General features: G+C 60.2%; 1 protein-coding gene across 1 annotated transcript in view; it reads left to right on the forward strand.

Moving 5' to 3' along the window:
* The window catches only part of FAAH2 (fatty acid amide hydrolase 2), a gene marked incomplete at its 5' end in the record, with an annotated part of 3,626 nt that overhangs the window by 207 nt on the left and 3,085 nt on the right, over nucleotides 1–334 (forward strand). The window contains one exon of the mRNA XM_010135659.1: nucleotides 4–27. Within this exon, the coding sequence (XP_010133961.1) occupies nucleotides 4–27 (24 nt within the window). The remainder of the gene's footprint in view (nucleotides 1–3; nucleotides 28–334) is intronic.

Genomic DNA, 334 nt, shown 5'->3' on the forward strand with positions numbered 1-334 from the left:
AAGGAGATCTTGCAGGCCCAGAAGAAGGTAGGAGGGGACAGAGGTTGGCTCTCACTGGGGTGAGCCTGGACATGACACCTGGGGAGACCAGCCTGAGGAGTCCCGGGGAGGCTGGGTGAGCGACACTGTGCGTGGCTCTGCAGGGGCTGCGGGACGGAGGCAGCCTCAAGACCCCCCTCCTGCATTTCCAGTGGGAAGAATGAGGAAAGATCTTTTTCTTCTTCTGTGTTGAAGAAGAAACAAAGGGGAAATCTGGCGGGCGGCTGCAGGCGCCCCAGCCGGCAGCACCCGCGTGTTGGAGGGCAGTTTCCATTGCAGCGGCTGGCTTTTGTTT

This window comes from Buceros rhinoceros, unplaced genomic scaffold (assembly GCF_000710305.1).
Source record: "Buceros rhinoceros silvestris isolate BGI_N320 unplaced genomic scaffold, ASM71030v1 scaffold33194, whole genome shotgun sequence".
NCBI classification, from domain to species: Eukaryota; Metazoa; Chordata; class Aves; order Bucerotiformes; family Bucerotidae; genus Buceros; species Buceros rhinoceros.